Source organism: Ascidiella aspersa, chromosome 3 (assembly GCF_963924565.1).
Source record: "Ascidiella aspersa chromosome 3, kaAscAspe10.2, whole genome shotgun sequence".
NCBI lineage: Eukaryota > Metazoa > Chordata > Ascidiacea > Phlebobranchia > Ascidiidae > Ascidiella > Ascidiella aspersa.
The window spans coordinates 18,112,049-18,128,490 of NC_139449.1; the positions used below are offsets into that span (position 1 = coordinate 18,112,049).

Consider the following 16,442-nt stretch of genomic DNA (forward strand, 5'->3'; position numbering starts at 1 on the left):
ACTTGCATAGTTGTATTTTAACTGGCGTTAGGCGTAAATATATAGTGTTTACATGAGTCAGCATACGTTCCAGGCGTAACGACATTTGGCCAATAGGGAACCCACACGAGTGTGACGCTGTTTGGTGTACCATGACTTGCCGAAATGCGTAGCCACGTTTCCCTTTTTTCTTGTGATGCTCTCGGATCTAGGTTCAACCGTTTTTGAATAAGACCTCCCTTTTGAATTAGGTTTTCAAGGTGTCTGTTGTGTTGTAGATTTCTTTTCTGAGGTAGAATAAAAATGAACAAGTTAATATTTTGTATGATATTTTTGTTCGGATTGGTAAACTGTGAAGATGGAGCACCAGAAATCAAAGAAGAGGACAATGTTTTAGTCTTAACCGAAAAAAACTTCGACTACGTCATAACAAACAACAAACACGTTCTGGTTGAATTCTGTAAGTGGCATAATCGTTTAAGCTAAACCGCATTACCACAGACAACCACGTGGTATAACATCGGTAGAACATTATTATTTAGCAGTACTTCTGCATTTGGTTAAGGTGTCTTGTGTTTAAAATAAAACTGATCAAAAGTATTGCAGCGGACGAATTTTGTTCTGAACTTGAGTTTTAGCACAATTTATGAATGTCCCCACTACAATATTGCTGGCCCCAAACCTAAATTAACGTATAAACATGGTCACTTCCTAAACATTTTGTCATAGCTTAAAAAACAATAATTACTTTTTAAATTCAGTTTTACGATACCTTTTCTGATAAATACCGGAACTTGTACATTGGCTGTGGTTTAGCTAACCATTTCCCAATTTTGTGGGATTGTATAAATTATTTTTGTTTAATTTGATGGTGCTCGATGGGTTATATTAACTATCATTTAAGATGCTCCATGGTGTGGCCATTGCAAGGCACTTGCACCGGAGTATGCTCAAGCTGCTGGTGAGCTAAAGGCAAAAGGAATTGTGTTGGGCAAAGTTGATGCCACTGTAGAAGGTGATCTGGGAACAAAGTTTGAAGTGCGTGGTTATCCCACCCTTAAGTTTTTCAAATCTGGCAAAGCAGGCGAATATGGAGGTAAATACTTCTTCAAATCCTAACTGTTAATCTTTATTTACAGATGCACCTTGGTGTGTTCATTGTGTGGATCTTGCCAAACAGTGGGCTGAAGCGGCAAAAACTTTAAAAAAAACATTACCTTTAGTCAAACTTGCAAAGATTGATGGTTCAATTGAAAAGAATTTAGTTGAAAGAATGAAAATAACTGGTTACCCAGGAATTTTGTTCACTAAGAACCATGGAAATCAAACTTTGACTTACACTGGCAAGCTTGCCTGTTTAGTATGCCTGGTGTGCCAAAAGTTTTGGATAGTTAGTGGTTTTAACTGGAGAAAAGATTACTGTAGAACCTAGGATATCTTAGATGTGTATGTTTGTTAGAACATTGGTGTACGGTGGCTGCCGATAACTAAACACTGTGCAAAAAACAGTGCATTTGCATGTTAATGAAAACTCCACATTTATAATGTCAACCCTTTTGTCTATAAGAATCCCAAATAACTAATTTTATGAATAAATAACATAATTTATTTCCGTGGATAATATAAGAAAATCCTTCCATAAATGATTCCATTTATTTTAAATTGCTTGTTTATGTCACTGGATTAGCAAGTCGGCTTCACTGTTGTTATGTTCAACTTATGTGTTAAAGTGTCCCATATAAAGCAATTAAATGTCTAGTCTGGTCATAAACATCATAAAAGTAGGCAAATTTAAAAAAGCTGAAATACTGAAACAGCAAGGCAAATCCTATTTCCTACTTAATCAGAAAACAATATAAAAGTGTTATACAATCAACAAATAACAGGCTGTTAAAATGGTTAATTAAAATCAAATACAAGTTTGCATGAAGTAATAAAAATACGTAACTTTTTTGAAACAGGTGGCAGAACTTCAAAAGATATAGTGGCTTGGTTACAAAAGAAAACTGGGCCACCCGCTATTAAGTTTGAAAATACCGAGGATGTTCAGAAATTCAAGGAAGAAAATGAAGTGGTTGTCATTGGTCATTTTGTGGTGAGCAAATTCAACCATCAGATTTAAAGTTTGTTCCAACATATCAACTATGTATTGGAATTAAATATTTCTATGACAACAAACTGAATTTAAAATGAACTGCCTGCTAACTAAGTAGCAAAACATCCGTATATAGTTCACAAATAGCCAAAAATATGTAAAATAGCCTCATTCGCTCTTTCAACCGCTAATTTAGTAGAATTTGGTTGCCATATTTGCCAATAGCTCTATTGCCCAATGAAAAGTCTTGTGGCCCACAGTTTGGGAACCACTGAATTAGTAGTTAATGATGAAAAAGCCTGTAATTTATTATTAAAAAATGTCCTCGAGTTGCTGGGCTGCTTCAAAAAGACAAATCAGACACAACTAAGTAACATACAGATAATAAAGAACCTTTTTAGGCATATTAGTTTGTATTTCCCAATTTACAAACATCGGATATTTTATGCTTATGAGATGTATTTTTTGGGGTCTAGTTTTTGCTAATCTACGAGATTAACCGATAACATATTTAAAAGCAAGGATTTGTTTCACTTTAAATTTTTAAAAAAGTTCAAATCTCAACTGATCAATAAGTATTCCAGTGCAACCCCTTTCCACAAATTATCTAATTTTAATGTCTACAATCACAGCAACAGCATATTTAATGCATTTTTAATGCTAATAACAAAATCAACATTTAATGAATTAAAATAATTCCCTAAATGTGTTTTTTCAATAGGGCTTATAGCAGCGTTCAATTTTTTTGCACCAACTTCTGAAATTCCGTTTTTAAAAATCATTACAAAATGCTTATTGGTATTACCTATCAGTAGGGCAATTATTTGCATTTAACTCATTTTCAATTTGGATAATTTTGTTAATTTTACAATTACTTTTGCCTTGTATTTCAACCAAACTGGGCTCAGCAGTAATTTTCTAAAACACTTTTTTCTTTGCCATATTCATTCCTACTATATATGTTAAAATAATAGCTAAAAAAATTGCACAGGTCAAAATTCCTTTGCCCTACTTATAGTAATCAACAAAACGCAACAGTACTTTGGACATCGATTTAGCGCTTCTGTATTATTGAAAAGTATTTTTTAAGAGCTTTTATTAGAATAATGTCATAATTCAAACTTCAAAACACTGTCAATTAGTATTTGTTTTAAATTTGCAAAACATCAATTTAAAGGATACATAACCATAGGAGGCACATAAAACCGTTTCAAAAGCAGTAAAACTCGGACATTCATAGAGTGTTTATAAGTCATGCGACTTTGCATCATAGAATACATAGAAAACCTTTGCCTTGAGTAAATTGAATTGAAATAGAACACTTCAGGTGAAGTGCGAAAAAATTGTTTTTACATAGTTAAACTTGGCTAAACAACATTTTTGGGTATGACCTGGTGACTCTGTGAGTTAGCAATGAGCCCAAATAAAAACTAAATAACAGCTTTACAAAAACTGTACAATTGATGTACAAGCTATTTGTGGCGCAAAGACACAAAGACTATAAAAATACTACTATTCCCATCATGTAATTATTGTGTGTTTGCAGTTTTACTTGACTGGCAGCAGTTAAGTACTCCTACTTTACTGAAAAGCAATTACATTGTCACAATTCCAGTTCAATAGACAAACAACGGGCGGTTCATGGCTCCTCCCTCTTGAACTAACTATGTAAATGCAAAGAATTTTCACGCTTCGTACAAACTTTAGACCAGACCAGTTTTACTATGTTTGTGTCTCAGCAAAAAAAAAGCCCACCAGCCAGTGTTGAGATTTTAATCAAAGAAGAATTCCTTTCAATAACAAAAAAAATCTTATTTATTCTATTGCCCTATGTAATTAAAACTTGTAACAATCAAAGAGATAACATGCATGTTGACTAAACAAACAACAATTTGATTGACTCCTAGGTTTATTCAAGCTAATATTTTTAAGGATGAAGCCAGTGATTCTGCGAAGAGATACATTGAAGTTGCAGACACAATTGATGATGTTCCATTTGCCTATATTATTGATCCTGAAGTTGCTGAAAAAGAATCTCTTAAAGCTGATGATATTTCTGTGTTTAAACAGGTACTTGTGTAACATATCAAGGTTTTTTCTCAACACTAGTTCAAAACATCCCTATATATATATCTGTTAATTAAGGCATATAATTTTGTACATATTAATTATTAAATTCTGTTAAAGATGGGCAAGGGTGTGTTTGAAAAGAGTGCTAGTACAACGACTAAAGAGGAAAAACTTGGAGCCTGGATTTATAGGGAAACTTCTCCTTTAGTACAGGAGATGAGTGAAGCGGTATAAAAATTTGGCTCTAGAGAATAGTTATTATCTGGGGTTGAAAATGACTTGTTGGTTGGTGATATTAATAGATGGCCTAGGATGCATGTTTTTTTCTAAAGCAAGATAGTTGTTTTTGTGGTGGTAGTTTGATGATGGACGGGCAGATTTCACTGGTGATCTATCGGAGGCTGACGCCTTCTCCACCTTCATTAAAGAAAACCAACTGAGATTAGTATCTGAATTTACCTCGGAGGTAAAAATAAAACTGTTTTCATTATTTCATTTATTTTATTATATATAATTTTGTGCTTGAGAACATTTGTAGCGGGTAAATAGGAGCATGTTGTTTGCATTGTAGTCATTTTTTAGTAAAACATAAACCAAATTTTGTGCATAAATGCAATACTTTATTCTTTTGCTAATGAATTTAGTTCAAGAGAAATGTAACATTTGACATTATCTATTGCTTTTGTATTAGACTGCCCCCAAAATCTTTGGTGGTGAAATTCAAATTCACAACTTGTTATTCATCTCAAAAACCAGTGAAAAGTTTGAAAAACAATTTGAAAATTTCAAGGAAGCTGCAAAACAATTCAAGGGAAAGGTACAAATAACTTCACTAGTTGGTTAATTCTAAATACACTCAACACTGGTAAAAGTCATATTTTGTGCAATTACAGAAGTTACAAAATACTGTTTCAGCCATAAGGAATTTATTTTCTTTTAGTGTACTGGTAACAATTGCTTACGGCAATAATAGGAACTAAATTCGACCAATATTGAGCTACTGTAGTATGGCACATTTAACAACTCCACATTTTGTCAGACCGATTGGATTGGACTATTTTTTTTAAGGTTCTTTTCATTTATATTGACACCGACTCCGAAGAAAACAAAAGGGTCATGGAGTTCTTTGGCCTTGCCGAAAAAGATGTTCCCGGTTGCAGAATCATCAAAATGTCAGAAAACATGGCAAAGTTTAAGCCTGATAATGATAATGATAGCGACGAAAATCTTACAACTGAGGCAGTAACTGAATTTACCCAAAAAGTGCTTGATGGTACTCTCAAGGTAAACTTATTATTAATACACAAGTCAACTGGCCAAATAAATAGCCTATGTTTTTTCGTTAGTAGGAAACTTGTTTTAAATAATGATGTGTATCTTTCCTACTTTTATAGCGTCACCTTATGAGCGCTGACATCCCAGATGACTGGAACAAAAATCCAGTCACAGTTCTTGTTGGCAAGAATTTCCGAGAAGTTGCTTTTGACAAAACAAAGAAGGTCTTTGTTGAATTTTGTAAGTTGTGCTGTTCAATTTTATTTTTTATATTTAGGTACAGCATCCAATATAAAAAAAAATGAACATGGTTAAGTCACTGTAAAATGTGTTTCCAGATGCCCCTTGGTGTAAGCACAGCAAAGCACTTGCCCCTGTATGGGAAAAGCTGGCTAAAATGTACGATTCGGATCCCCACGTCATCATAGCAAAGGTTGACGGGACTAAAAATGACATTGCCGGCCTACACACAGTTGCATTTCCGACAATGTTGTTTTTTCCTGAAGGCAGTCAGAAAAGAGTAGGTTTTTATGGGAAAAGATTGTTTTCAGACCCCTTTTTCTGTTACCAGTCTATGGGTTTAGCAGAGGTATTTAGCTAGCAGCTAGCACTCATCACTCAGTATCACTTTGTGAAAAAATGATGTAATTGATCCCCAATTACTCCTTTTTTCGTTTAAATTAGAAAATTGCCTAAAATAATGATTATTTAAATCATTATTACTTTTTAACTCTTAGCTTAAGAGTATTATCGGTGATAGTTGTGTTGCTTGTTGTATTGGTTGTCACTGCATTAAAACCACCATTTATATATTATGTTAAGATGCACCTTGGTGTGGCCACTGCAAGAGCCTTGCTCCTGAGTGGGAGAAACTTGGTGCCAAGTTTACTGACCAAGACGATGTCGTAATTGCCAAAATGGATTCCACCGCTAATGAGGTTGAAGATTTTGAAATCAGTGGATTCCCCACTTTGAAATATTTTCCTTCTGATAGTGAAGAAGTAAGAACCAAACTGTCCATTTTAATGCAGTGGTAGATTTAGTGGTTTTATGTGCTATCCATTTCATTTGATCCATATTTTTTATGTTTCTTTTTTCTAAGCTTATTTGTCGTGATTTTTAGATCATGGACTACGACGGGGACAGAACTGTAGATGCCATGGTTGAGTTTGTCCAGTCAAATGGCAAAAAAGTGAGTGGTGGTGATGGTGGTGGTGGTGACGATGAAGATGAGGTAGATGAGGTTTGTACGGTTTTATTTAGTTGGGTGGTGGCATAAAAATAATATGCATTTATTAGGGATGTTTAAAGTAGAATTTCGAATCCTTGTATTCAAATCATATGACTTGGAGACAAATGAGCTACAGGGTTACCCAAGGTCAACTTTAGCCAATATTCAACAAAGTTATGCACAGCGTAATCGTTAAGTATTGGTTATATCAATAGTAACGTTGCATTATTCGCAGTACATTATTTGACTGCATAACAGATCACGTTAGTCAAAAAAAAAAGTAGAACTGATACATCAATGTTTTAAACCAGCGTGGTCCCAACTTCTTTTCATCGCGGGCCAAAAACAATTTTTTTGTTTTTATCTTGCGTGCCAATGTTTTTAAATAGCGATTCTTAGGCTTATTGCTAGCAAATCATACTTAGCCTATGGAATATATAGTCTTAACTTTATGCAATGTACACCTACGTTCAGCTACGGTAGGTATGAAACACCAAAATTTTGCGAATTTGCCACATAATTTATTGATCAATGGGACGTCTTGAGGTCGATGTTCTAATTTTGGACAAAGTTGTATTCTTATGCATCACAAAGGATCATTCACACATTTTTTGTCATTTAATATAACGAAAGAAACCAAAATTACAGTGAAATTGCTAGGTTGAAGCAAAGCTGACTATCAGTTCGCGGGCCAAAAAAGGACTTTGGCCCGCGGGCCTGCAGTTGGACCACACTGTTTTAAACAGTAGGTGCAAAGAACTAAAAAAAGGGTTCGTTTTGTAATTTTGCATTGTAATGTTAGTTTGAATTGTAACTGACGACCACATTCGAGTTATTGTATTAGAACTACGTCCTTCAAAGCTTTTGTGGCACCGCGCTGTGCTGCAGATTTTTACACCAATGGACCAACAATGTTTAACCGGATTAGACCACAAGCCGCTTAAAAATATTTATATAAATGCAATCACCGCACAAGTACACACTGATATCCAATACCTTAGTAATGGCTTTACTTTAAATTAGTCGGCCACAGGGTATTGAATTTGTGTGTTCAAAATACATGCAATGATAGGACATTGAAACATTACACTCTTGAGGTGCATGAATAGTTCAATTTGCAGTTTGTATTGGACACACTAGTTAGTCAATGTTGCACTAGTAGCGAGCACAATATTTTTTGTGATTTGTGGTGAATGTCAAATTGCTTTGTTTTTCTTTGTACAGCTATAAAATTTGCTTACTAGTTACTACTATTGTAGGAGGTATGTTGAACAAGTGAACACTGTAGTTCTGTTTTTGGTTGGTGGTAGGCGAAACATAGCTGAAAAGTTTAGAAGTTTGAAAGGTTAGATGTGTGCATGTTCAGTGGTTTGCAGAGAAGGTATATTGAATAAGTCGTTACTCGCCTTAATATTTTCAGGGAGGAATTGCCACTGGGAAGATTCCCCCGAAAGAGGTATCTAGTGTTTATACATATCTCTTGTTTTTGTAATTTAGTTGAACCAGGAATAGTATTCAATATCTTTTATTTGCTGTGTAGTATGCTCCACCCCCTGATTATGAGGAAGATGATAACCAAGTAAGTTAGGAGAAACAATGGTGTTGGTTCTAGTAACTAGTTGGAATTTCCGTTTTTCTCGTGAAGTTGAGATAATGCACCTATTTTGCTATGTTTGCGTTGTTGCACCTAACCATGTTAAAATTATCCTGTTATGTTGCTAGGAAAAGCCAGTTCAACCTACAAAAGAAAAAAATGTGAATGTAAGTCACATTTAGTTATTATTTCTATCAATTGTCATATGTAGTTTGGTGCAAATTGTTTTATGTTATTTTTCTACCAGACTGTTGAACAGACTGAGCCAGAAATGAAAATTCCGGATCACCTTGAATCCCATGTACGTTCAGACAACTTAATTTTCCTGTAAACAATTTAATTGGTGCATTTGGTATTGGTGGCTGGTTAGACTAGACAGGTGTTCTCGTAGGTCCAATTGAAGAAAACTTGCTATGCTCAATAACGTGTCTGGTAAACTTGCAGAAAAAAATGTTGGAAGAGCTAGAAAATATTATGCCCAAGGAAAGCCCCGAAGAGGCCATAAAGAGAATGCAAAAAGAATTGCAAGCAAAGAGGGCAGAAAATAAAGAAAAGGGACAGAAACCAACGGAAGATCATAAAGAACTTTAGTTTTGACTTAACTCTGGACTGTAATAATATCAAAAAAATCGAACAAATTGTTTTGTATATATTATGCTGTGTTGGTATTGCGTTAGAAAATAAAAAAATTATCTGAACGTCGGACGTTACTTTCGCTGTAAAGAAATTTTACTGTGAAAATGTTTAGACTGGTAAATATCACTAAACTAACCAACATCTATTAATGAATCTTAAAATCGGTGTTCTACCACAGTGGTCGGCAAACTGTGGGCCGCGGAGCCATTTTTAGTTGGCCGCGAGTTTCTTACTTGTAATAGCCTAGTGATATCATGTAGTTGTGGGCCGCGTAATAGCCGTACCGTCATTGCACTTTATTTTAAAAGTTCGTGTGGCTAATCATTTTTATACTGTCTTGTGTGGTTCAGACCCGCGTGCCAAAAGTAGTCCAGAGAGCCTGTCGAACTATATTTTTGGCCAACTTTAAATTATATGTAAACGCTTTGCGCGTATATTTTATATTTTGTTTTACATTATGGACTGTTTTCCTAGTGCTTTTACCTAGTGGGCCTTCAATAGCTCTGAAAAAAAAAATGCTTTAAGCCACGACAAAAAAAGTTTGCCGACTATGGTTCACAATTAAGCCAGCCAGTAGTTAAAATATAAGTTACCTCTAAAACCTTGTTGTTGAATTGGAACGTATTAGGAATGTATTAGCCTTTCAAAACGCCTGGTCCATCCAGATTGCGGTAAGATACGTTTCATCAAACCGAAGAAAATCCATTAAGTTAGCTAAAATCCAATTGTCCAATGTTTTTTTTCTGTCGTACAAAAAAAATAGTCTTCTAACTGCACTGCACTTTGCGTTTGACATTGTTTTGACTTTATTTACAATTTTAAGGACGAACTGGATGATGAACTGGACGACAGCCTTCCCGATGAAAGCGATGCCCCAGCGGCGGAAAAGGACGAACTGTAAAACATTTACTTGGAAGATCAAAGCAACCTATTATGTCGGAAAGCTCTATAACGCAGCATACCTAAAACATCACAACAACCTATAGTCAAATAATATTTCTATTGAAAGAAATCTAAAAGCTATATTCCACTATGTTTTTAAGTATTAGCATATTTTGTATTTATTAAAGTTTCTTTATATTTTTATTTGAAGCAAGACGAAGACCTAACGTACCAAATTGTACGCTATTGTTAAAACCAACTATAGAACCTTGTGTAGTGTCTGTTTTGTCACTAGTCACTACTATGCATTCGTGCCAGGTCACTTTGTACTGCTCCCATGACACTGCAGTTGTAATTGTGCCATAACTTTTGGGAAGTTTATAATCATAGTATGGAATGCCTTTGGTGAAATAAATTTTCTTACCGGATTGCCCTTGTACCGCCTTTTTAAGGCAGATTTAGAACACTTTTGACTAGCTAATAGCAGTGGTTCTCTACACCTTTTATGGCTTGTGGCACCCCGTAGAGAAGATATTTCCGTAGGACAGGGATGGCAAACCTTTTCATCGCGCGGGTCATAAACACGACCTTAAGCCTTACAAAATGCTAAGTGTATCATGTATTTAATTTTTATGCGAAACTTTGCTGCTGCGTCGTTTTAAGTGTTATTGTCTTGAGTTGGTAATTCAAGGTTTTTGAACGATTTTCAAAGAACCTAAATAGTTAAATGCTACAGCATTTTTTATTGAAATACAGCAGAAAGCTTTTCAGCATGTTTTAACCAGGGTATTCACAATAACGAAAGAATTGATTTTTTTACATTTAATCATTTCCTGAAAATGATCATTGAAAACATTTCGGAATTTCTAGAGAGACAACTGGGTCATTAAAAATCTGTGGTGGGACACTTTGTGACCCGCGGGTCAGTGGTTCGCCATCTCTGCCCTAGGTAAATCACTAGAATATCACGAACGGAACTGGAACAACACACATCAATTCTGCACAACGTAGGAAGTTTCAATTGGATTCATTCAACTCTTAATCTTACATAAGGTTGTAAGAGTCGAGCAAAATCTAATTCTTTCTCAAATATCTCTCGGCACCCAGGGTCACACGGCACGCCGGTTGAGTACACTGGGCTATAGAGCAGATGATGATTGTCTTAAAACCCAGATCGAATTTCAAGTCGCAAAACTGTAGTTTGTTGCTTAGGGGCATAGGTTAGTTGAAGAAACGGAACCAGAATATTTAGAGCTTAATTCCTCATTTTAAGAAGGGCTGGTCTGAAAGGTAAATGAGGCATTGAAAGCAGTTTTCCCTCTAAGGTGCGCTATTGCGCAGCTACATGACACAATTTGCGCAGTAAAATTTGGTTTTGCGCACTTAAAAAAACAGTTAAAAAGTAAAAAATCTTTACACTTTTCTCAGCCCAAGCGTTTTTAGCATTTCGCACCTATCTTTAGATTGAAACTTGTATTACGTTAAAGTCCACAATCGTTCGGCAATTTCGTTTATGACGTAACACACGTGTCAGCTGTTAATTACTCTTCGCCTAACTGGTTTTCATTAATTATAATTATCTATGTGTTTCTTATCTGACGTGAAAGTAAAATATCCGTAAAGGAGAGTCAAGCTAAAAGAAAAAAAGGTGTGTTTAGATTGAGTTGGCTAAACACAACAGTGGAATGTTTAAAAATAGTTCGCGGTCCTGAAACCGAAATTTAAAGGCTATAAACCAGTGTTTCTTAACCTTTTTTCAGCCGCGCCCCCCTTTGGTAATTTTCCTATGCGTCGCGCCCCCCTGCATAAAACAATTCGGATTTTTCAATTAAACATCACTGAAAAAATTGAGCTTTACCTGGTTGAATTGGCGCTAACCTGTAAATTCAGGAGGATTTTCGCATTGGGCACACAACAAATTTCTCGTGCTCGACACATTGATTTTTACCGAGCTGATATAGACAAACGTGTTGTGGGGGCATTTACTCCACACTTGTAAGGCTGTGATGTCGAGCGCAAATATTAAACATTGCATTATCGTGTTTCAAAAGATGTGACGGCACACAATACAATGGCAATATTGCAAAAACATTATAGATTCTTAAGTTTCCCTGTTGCTAGCCTGTTATCATATATAAAATATTGAGAAAAAATAGTTCGATCGTTTATCTATAAGTTGACAAAGCTGTAATTGAATAGGCCCGTTAAACCTACCTCTGATGATATGAAAACATGAAATGGCACTCGAAGAGACTTTAGGCTAAAACGTATATAGTCAAGCAAAGTTGAAAACACAAGATTCGCGCGGAGCGCGAAAATTTTTGGCAATTTCAATGTTGGCAAAAACAGAGTTTGTACAGCACTGTAGGAGTGACGAAACCATTAGAATCATTGTAACAAAAAATTAAATATTAACTTGGAGCTCGCGCCCCCCTAAAATGTGCTTGGCGCCCCCCCCCCCCCCGGTTTAAGAAAAGTCTGAAATCGGGGCTCTTTCTATTTGGTACAAATAAAAAGTAACACAAACAAGGTCAACAGGGGGACCACCGTGCTATCTGACTTCCACTAAAAAAAACTAAAACAAACTTCAAACGGCAAACCGGTCGAATTTATTGTACATTCAAAAAAATTCAGCATAGCTCGCTTTCATCAAAATAGCTTACAGCGCAGTAAAAACGCGTCTCTCCAGAAAGGTGTGCATCGTTGACTGGTTGCAGTAAAATTCAAATAAAACTAATATCGCAGAAAGAGCGAATACGTTAGGGAAGGGCTCTCCAAACTTTTTTGGACCACGGACCACTATTTGTGAATCCGTTTTTTCGCTGACCGCAATATAAAGCAAAAAATAAATAAAACCGAATTTTATTTTTTTTACAAAACTGACAACATCAATTGGACGGATGGCATTGCTTCTTTCGGCATAAATCATCAATTTTCGGAGTTATTTATGAAAGGCAAACAAGTCAGAGTCCACGGAAAGTCTGGACCTCTATTTTTATGAATGGCGATAAGAATATATTATTACGTCATAGACGAGGATTACGAGAATTTTTCGTAAACAACTTTTTGACTACATACTATACTGGATGGCAAAAGCTTTCGAAATCATTAAGTTGTGAATAACTGGGGGAATTATCTTTGAAAGGGTACGTACTGTACAACGTATATGTGTGACTTCTTAATTTCTTGGGGAACACACAATAAGACCGAAAAAGCAACAATACCTAAAGCCGAAAAATCGATAATACCTTAGTATTAAGACCAACCACATAATACAGCCAAATACGCAGTAATATTCAGTACAGCATAAGATCAAAATCGTCCTAAATTCGTCGAAATAAGGCCTAAATTCAGCGGAATAAGGCCTAAATTCATCGAAATAAGGCCTAAATTCACCGGAATAAGGCCTAAATTTATCGGAATAAGGTCAAATTCGTCGAAATAAGGCCTAAATTCAGCGGAATAAGGCCTAAATTCATCGAAATAAGGCCTAAATTCACCGGAATAAGGCCTAAATTTATCGGAATAAGGTCAAATTCATCGGAATAAGGCCTAAATTCATCGATAGAAGGCCTAAATAACGCCCGAACCTGTGGGTAGAGAGCATTTAGGTCTTATTCCGAGGAATATAGGACTTATTTCGTTTAGACCAGTGGTTCTCAACCTGGGGGTCGCGACCCCCTTGGTTGTCTGGGGGGGGGAACCAAAAGTTTAGCAATAAGCAAAAGCAACCGCCAGTCTAACATTTGTCTTTGTGTGGCTCTTGCTGCAGTGAACCTGCCGCGTTTATGACGTCAACATTACACTTCTTAATTAATGAATCGAGCGTAGCTTCAGTCAAGCAATGCCTAATAAAAATGAATGGACGCTCAAAGCCTCAAGCCGTAACTTTAGCTTGTGTAGCGCATTTTAGCCAAATTTTGACACAATCCTAGTCTATATTTTTTTCCTAGTTGAACTTTTTACGTGCTTATATTTTAGCTGACTTGGCACACAGCCCGGCGCAGAAAAGCGCTAATCGAATAACACCCGGGAAAACGATCTTTGTTTAGTATTGCAGATGGCGAGAGACGTGCTTGCAATTTAGCATACTGCGTACATGGATCTGCCAAAATCAATCACACATATTTCACGGTCTTGGTTTAGTTTCTCGCCTAAAGTTAACGATTACAGGAGTGTCAACGACGCACGTGTTCGCTTTGCATTTAAAGTTTCGCTTTTGATGGACGTTAAATGGTTTCTGATTAGTTTTTTATTTATTTATGACGTCATTATAATCACTATTTTATGACGTCATACTCGTAACTATTTTATGACGTCATTCACGTCAGACGGAAAAATGGGGAATTCCCAAAGTTGAAAATTCGTAACCCCCCTTTTTGTATTTCTGGATAAGCCCCTGATTGGAGGGTCGCGAAAGTTATTGAAAACTTAAAAGGGGTCGCGAGAACAAAAAAGGTTGGGAACCACTGGTTTAGACGGTACTAATACCATTAGGTGTTAGTGCTATTTTGGCCTTATTCCAAATTGTGTTTTATTCTGACGTTGGTATTGTTCTTACCTCGGTCTAATGGCTGGAGTCCATTTCTTGTCATATCCCCACAGACCAGAGGCGTAACGAGGGTATTTTGCGCCCGTGCGCAAACTATGAATTTGGCGCCCTCCCCTCCATGTTTTACCACATTTTTTATTAAATTAACATAATATACCCTACTTCATACGAAAAACAATTCAAATTTTTGTAGGACAATGTATTCAAAGAAGAAGCGTTATACAAATTACAGTATATGACTCACCCAGTCTCTGTCAAACATGAAATGATTTACATAGTCTACAATAGATAGATTTATTGTTTTTGATTTCACTGTCGCAAACTGGTCAATCGCTTCATCGAAATCTGTTGTTTCCAATGTTTCTCTTTCGACGCTAAGAAGAGCAAGATCACTGAGACATTTCTGTCCCATTAATGCACGCAGATACGACAAAATAAGTTTTAATCTGCTGAACGACTGCTCACAACTTGCAATTGAAATTGCTATTGTTAACAGAATTTGTAGTGAAATTCGCAGATTGGGAAGTGCATTATTCCCATAAAACACAATAAAACCAATAATCTCTAAAGGACTCCAAAAGGAGTTTTTGGTAGAATTTCAGTTAGATTAGGCTACTAATAAGCATTCGGCAATCACCAATTTGAATAAAAAGTTCGTTGCCATTGATGTCCGTGTCGTAGAAATTTCAAATTTATTATTTAGGTCTTTTAGTCGTGAAAAACGTGTTGACATCTCATGTTGAAGCCGATCAAATAGATTCTTTAAAACGCGCAAAATTTCTTCTTCTGATTAAAGTCCTACATCTTTCGCCAGTTCTCCAGGCATTCTCTTACGTCGCCTGATTCTTCTGTTCAGCTAAATACCACAGATCGAGCATTTTGTTTGGGCCTGTTTTACAGCAGCATGGCTCAAACCATCACGAAACGAGTCTTGGCTTTTGGCGCAGATGTGTTTCTGTCAGCGGAGTACATCGAAGTAACAAACAAAAAATATAATACTTTGTGTTTTTCTATGGTGAGGAATTGACAGTGTTTGTGCCTGTAAGGGTGCCAAGCAATTCTTAGGGGGGGGGCGAGCTCGTAGTCAATATTTTTATTTTTTTAGTTGCCGGACTATGATTGCTACATTTTACGACCATTACGGCTATGTTTGGTCGGAACAATATGGTATAGTTGTAAGATGTGCAATTGGGCTGGGCACCACTACTACCCCTCTACAACTCTGTTTTTTTGCCCAACTTTACGATAAAAACTTCAAAAAAGATCTCTTTTATTTACTTGTTTTTTTCCTGTTTCGTTGACAATTGTTTTTAGCACGAAGTCTCTGTGAGTACCTTTGCGTGTTTTGCGAAGATATAACGTGCATAGAAGATTTAACGGTTCTATGCAAATTATAGTTTGGCTAACTTATAGATAAACGATAAAAGTTATGCCCTTTTCCAACTATTTTATGTATGATAACAGGCTAAAAACATGCACGGAGACACGAACCTGTTTTTAGCTAATTCAACCAAATAAACTGAACATTTGTCGTGACCAACGGTCCACTTTACTATTTTTTATGTTGTGTAACTAATATGTAATTCAAAAATACCCAATTGTTTGTTGTAGGAGGGCGCAAAGCGCATGACAATTACCAAGGGGGCGCGGTTTAATACAGGTAAAAAAACACTGTGCTAGACTAAACCAGCTGCACGCAGAATTAGTATCCTGGCTGCTGTGGATGGCTGGCAACAGCATCAGTCTGGGTGTGGGTGGCGTATCAGATGACGTCTGCCACGCAGCCGCTGGAGCGATCTTGCTTCTGATCGTATTTTGCTTGTTGTCAAAATTTTGTAAGCCTGATTTTGGCGCCCCTGTACCTTGGCACTTGGGGACATATGACGGCGTTAATTATGTCAAATGATTGCTCTTGGTAGATATTATGCACTGCTGTAGATAAGTTACAAATAGTGTTGAATAAATACCGTTGTAAACTTGTATCTCTATCAAACTAGGGACAGGGTAACCGGACACAGGAGTTTGACTAAATGTTAGGGTACTTATTTTATGGCGTCAAATGATATCTAAATATTTCCTAAAGAAAAATCATGTAGGGTATCTGTCCCATTATCCCTTTAATTATTGC

At 36.2% G+C, this 16,442-nt stretch overlaps 1 protein-coding gene across 3 annotated transcripts; it reads left to right on the top strand.

The window, feature by feature from the left end:
* The first annotated feature begins 204 nt into the window (after nucleotides 1–204).
* On the top strand, nucleotides 205–10,190 carry LOC146160520 (protein disulfide-isomerase 2-like). 3 transcript variants are annotated; one of them, XM_083385995.1, is made up of 11 exons: nucleotides 205–439; nucleotides 884–1,075; nucleotides 1,941–2,074; nucleotides 4,007–4,144; nucleotides 4,503–4,610; nucleotides 4,836–4,961; nucleotides 5,213–5,428; nucleotides 5,539–5,659; nucleotides 6,242–6,420; nucleotides 6,543–6,653; nucleotides 9,704–10,190. In XM_083385995.1, exons 1-11 carry the CDS (start codon nucleotides 283–285, stop codon nucleotides 9,779–9,781), a joined length of 1,560 nt encoding a protein of 519 aa, XP_083242121.1. In that variant the 5' UTR covers nucleotides 205–282; the 3' UTR covers nucleotides 9,782–10,190. The 3 variants fall into 3 exon arrangements, with proteins under 3 accessions (XP_083242121.1, XP_083242122.1, XP_083242120.1); XM_083385996.1 differs by having other exon boundaries at nucleotides 6,543–6,611; XM_083385994.1 differs by having other exon boundaries at nucleotides 206–439; nucleotides 6,543–6,662.
* Nucleotides 10,191–16,442: the final 6,252 nt, after the last annotated feature.